At 44.7% G+C, this 4,509-nt stretch overlaps 1 protein-coding gene across 1 annotated transcript in view; it reads left to right on the top strand.

The window, feature by feature from the left end:
- The window catches only part of POLR3B (polymerase (RNA) III (DNA directed) polypeptide B), a 74,679-nt gene extending 73,833 nt beyond the window's left edge, over positions 1–846 (top strand). The window contains exon 26 of the mRNA XM_010161987.1: positions 669–846. Coding sequence (XP_010160289.1) covers positions 669–846 — 178 coding nt within the window. The remainder of the gene's footprint in view (positions 1–668) is intronic.
- Positions 847–4,509: the final 3,663 nt, after the last annotated feature.

Below are 4,509 nucleotides of genomic sequence, written 5' to 3' on the forward strand. Positions count from 1 at the left end.
GGCCCCGAGAGCCGCAGCCCGAGGGTTGGTGCCCGAGACCTGCCGCAGCAGATTCCAAGCAAACCCCATCAGTGATAGCAAGACCGGGAAATCTAAACAAACCCACACTCCCTCCCAAAGATAAATGTTACTTCAAATAAAAATAAAAGTAGGATTTCAATAAGTTAGTAATATGCGTGCTACTTGTTGCTGCTTTGTTTGGTATTCTCTCCCAGCTCAAAGAAGGTTTTATCTCAAGAATTTAGTCTTAGCTGTAGTTCAGCTGCAACATTAGCTTGGTGATTCATTCATTAGCTGCTGAATATCATTTCATTTCATTAGCTACAAACTATAATGAATGTCTCACCAAAAAAAGGCTACCAAATCTGTGTCCAGATTGTCTTGGATACTCCTTGTTTTCACTTACTCAGCTGCATTCTGTGAGGTAAGGAGTTGTGTCCTGACGCCGCAGTTGCCACTCGCAGACCTACGCCATATTGCTAGTGCAGGAGCAGGGATGAACTGCTTCCACTTGGGTAACGCGGTTGTGAGATCAGCAACTCTGGCTTCCAGAACACCGTTGTGTGTCGATCCTGTACTGTTCCTACAGACAGGCGTTCCTGGAGTTGTATAATGTGTTTGTATTTTCTGGAACACCTCCTACATTTTTTCAAATATTTATTTCAAAGGCAACCCACTGAAGGTCGATCCCGTGACGGTGGTTTACGTCTTGGAGAGATGGAACGGGATTGTTTGATAGGATATGGAGCCAGCATGCTTTTATTGGAGAGACTGATGATTTCAAGCGATGCCTTCGAAGTGGATGTCTGTGGGCAGTGTGGCTTGCTGGGGTACTCTGGCTGGTAAGTTATTTAAGTGCAATGCTGTTTGTAAATCGTGGCGTCTCCTACTCACTTTGTGCATGTGACACGCTTCATATTTTTAAAAAAACCCTTGACCTCAGGTACATAAAGCAAAGTGGTACAGAGTAAACATGCCTCTGGGTAACCGAACCTTGCTCTTGGTTATAGTTCTTCTCAGTTTTAAAGTGCTCGCAGACACTGATTAAGAGTCCCATGCACCTTAATCAAAACCAGTATCAACATTCGCAGTTGGGATTTGAATTGGTGACAGGGGATGGTTCTTTGCTGTGGTCTGATTGAACTTGGGACTGAAGCGAGTGCGTAGTCAATGGGCCAGGGGTCTCTCTTGTTGTGGGAGCACAGGTCCTGTCTTCCACAGCCAGCTGTGCTTCGGGAAGAAGTTACCTTTACACTTCTGCCTTCCTCCCCACCCTTGCGGGGGATTAGCAAACGCCAAATCCTCTATATCATCTATTTTTGAAAAGGGGAAAACAGCTTTGTCAATGTACTTACCCTTCTGGCATCAGAAATGCGATTACTAGCTAGGCCAGTCACAGACCTTCCTGGTACAGTCACACGCTGGACCTCCCAAGGCTAGAGCGAGTGGGCACGGAAGAATGGGAGAAGAAAGCAACATCTCCTGCTTTCTTGTTCTCTAGCTGTGGAGTTCATAATCACATGCAAACCGCTTTCTTTGACTGTGCCCCTCCCAAATGCCTTTTGCTTTGTGGCCTTGTAAAACAGGGGGCTCCTCTTGGAAGCATCGGACAAACACACCAATCCCAGTCTGGAGCCCGAGAGGCGAGCAGCTGCCTGGTTGGAAATTCAGCTGGCTTCTGACCAACTGCCTTGTCACTGAAAAACTTCTCTAGGGTAGCTGAAGGTCTTGCTGTCTTACTCTGGTTCCTAAGCCGGTACTGAGATTATCTTCTGCAGACAAACTGGTTTTCTGTGTAGGGGAAGCATAAAACTGGATGCCAAAACTATATGGAGCTCAGCGTGTGTAATACGATGGGCTTTGTTTGCTCTTACCCGTCCTTTCTCACAGGAATTTTGAGATGCTGAAGTTTCCCTGTAGCATGGTGGAAATACACCACTATTATTAGAAGGCAGGGAAACTTCTTTTCATCTTCTGTAGAGGTGAGGGAAATGCTGTAGTTTAGTATTATTTTAGCCAGGCAGAAAAAGAGACTTGTGAAACCAATAGGAATTTATGAGAGAGAGAGTTCTTGCAAGCTCTGTGAAAACTGGTGACCTGGAATCCCGTGACTAAAGGAGGAAAAAATCAACAATGTGAGTTCAGTTTACAAGTTACTCCGACATTTATGTCAGGAGAAGATGGGGAGTTGAAAGGAGAAGGAGAGATTCATTTCTAAATACCTCAGAAGAACGTTATTGGGAACTTGCCGTATCTTGGCTGTCAATATCAGTCTGTTGAGAGATGCAGGAAATTGGACTTTATTCACTTCAGTGCTTCAGGAGGGGTTTTTTTCCTTTATATAATGAAGTAGGAAAGGAAGGTGAGTTCTCAGTTTGTAGGTGTGCAAAAGTGACAGCTACCGTTTCTGCCCTTGGTCAGACCCTTCTGCTGAAGCACGTGGCTTCTGGCCACGTCTGCGGGTGAACAGCAGCAGTTCTGCTCCTTCTGGAGCAGGAGTTCAGGCAGAGGTGGGTAAACACAGGCGGAATCCAGAGGAGAGACAGGGCCTGCGCCGTGCTTCCTGTTGCGGTTGGGGACTTTTAGCTGGGCATTGTCCCAGTGAGCTTTTGTGCAGGAAGTATTTTTGACAGTCTCTTTTTCTTGAGTGTGTGTACACCGTGTGTAACAAGCGTGGCCTTCTTCTGATCCAGGTCTCTTAAAACTGCAGCATTGCAAATAACAGTTGAAGGAAGTAGTCTGAAAGGAAGGACATGCAACCACCTCTGACTGTGTAAAGCACTGCCTTAAAAAAACTCATGTGCAGATGTAGGTCAATTATTTTTTTATAAGATCTTAGCTTTCAGAGCAGTCTTTGAAGATTTTCAGAGACCACAGGAAGTGAGTGAACCTTGAAGAAAATTGGGAATTTTAACTTCAGAAACAGTATCACATTTTATTTTTAAGGTGGTGTTAATATATTTTGTATTTTGAAGTTTGTAATAAAGTTTAGTAACTCTTTGTAAATAACTGTGAAGAAACTACTCTTTCAGACTGAGCCAGACATTCTTGCAAACTGATTCTGTGAAAAGCTGTCTGATGGGTGAGTAATCACTAAGGGGCAGTTTCTGCTACATGATATGCTGCATCCACCAGTAGCTGAAGCAAGTGGCCCAATAATGAGCATCACAGTAGAGACCATGTCATTAAGTGAAACTTCCAAGCTGGCCTTTTCAGCTATTCTGTCATTAATAAGGCATTGCTGCAAGAAACCTTTGAGAAACATACTGTTTGGTGCCTAGCATTGAGGGCACTTTCCTTAAGGCAGATGAGGTCTTCCTCCAAGACAAGGACTGGCCACTGGGTATGCTTTTCTGCAAGATAGGAACAGCAGACCAGTGTTGGGGCCTGAACTGGTACCTTTTCAGTGGAAGGGGACTGTTGTGGCAGTGACAGAATTTGTCCCCATTAAAAATACAGTAGAAATTTACTGTGACACACTAGTTTTATACAGATTTTCCAACCTGGCTGTTGTACAGGTACTCGGGGGCAGGACTCCACTGAATGCAATGAGTAGAATTTGGTCCTTTTTGGATGCTGAGAAGTTATTCTGATCCCTAGAGTCTGAGAATTTAAAAATATACATGAAGAAAATTGTGTTTCTGGTCCAGATTCAGCCTTGGCCCGGTTGCCTTTTCCTGTCTGGTTCAGTATCAATTCTAGTACCAAATGGTCTTTCAGGTACATCAGTTTTTGTGATCTCTGTTTGAGAGAGCTTTGTGCCGTGTGCTTACTGCACCTTCACCGATCTGGGTGATCCCCGTCCAAGTACAAAGCAGGCCCAGAATAGCGTCGCTTTGAGCCTGGGTGCAGTGAGTAGTTTCTGCTTCTCAGTCCCTAGCAGCTCTCATCAGATGCCAGGCATCTGCTCATAGCAGAGAAGTTGTGCCTCACTGGGCTTCCACGGCTTGCAAAGCTGCTTCTGTTGAGAGCAACTGCTTGGTACCTTATCGTCGGAAGATAGCTTCTGGTTAGGTCATGCCCTCTCACCACAGGAATGTACCTATCCCTACAAATTTGGACTAGGGGAGTAGTTATAAACCTGCAGTTGAGGCCTATTCTGTTCTAAAGGCGTGCTAGCTATAACATTTCCCTTGTGTTACAGTGTCTACAGAAGTCTGTTCCAGGGAAACACTTTGTTCAGTCTATCCCCTTCTTACTGCCTGTAGCCAGATGTAGACAAAGCCAGAGCAATTCCTGGGAATAAGTGAAGCTTCATTCCCCATCTTGAACTGCAGAAATGTAATTAAGGCTTCTGTACCATTGGTTGAAAGCTTTCTTGGGCTTTTTGGGTTGTTGTTGTTTTTAAAAAAGCAAAGAAAATAAATAGCCCAAGTACGGTGCATGTGGAGGTCAAGGCAACCACAGTTCTCTTGGAAAATAACCAGCTCTTCAACATGCTCATTAAGTATGTCTGTGAATGAGAAGCAGCAGAGTCGGAAAAAGTACCTGGAAGAGTAATTCCAACTC

The sequence above is a fragment of the Eurypyga helias genome, unplaced genomic scaffold, assembly GCF_000690775.1.
Source record: "Eurypyga helias isolate BGI_N326 unplaced genomic scaffold, ASM69077v1 scaffold6832, whole genome shotgun sequence".
NCBI lineage: Eukaryota > Metazoa > Chordata > Aves > Eurypygiformes > Eurypygidae > Eurypyga > Eurypyga helias.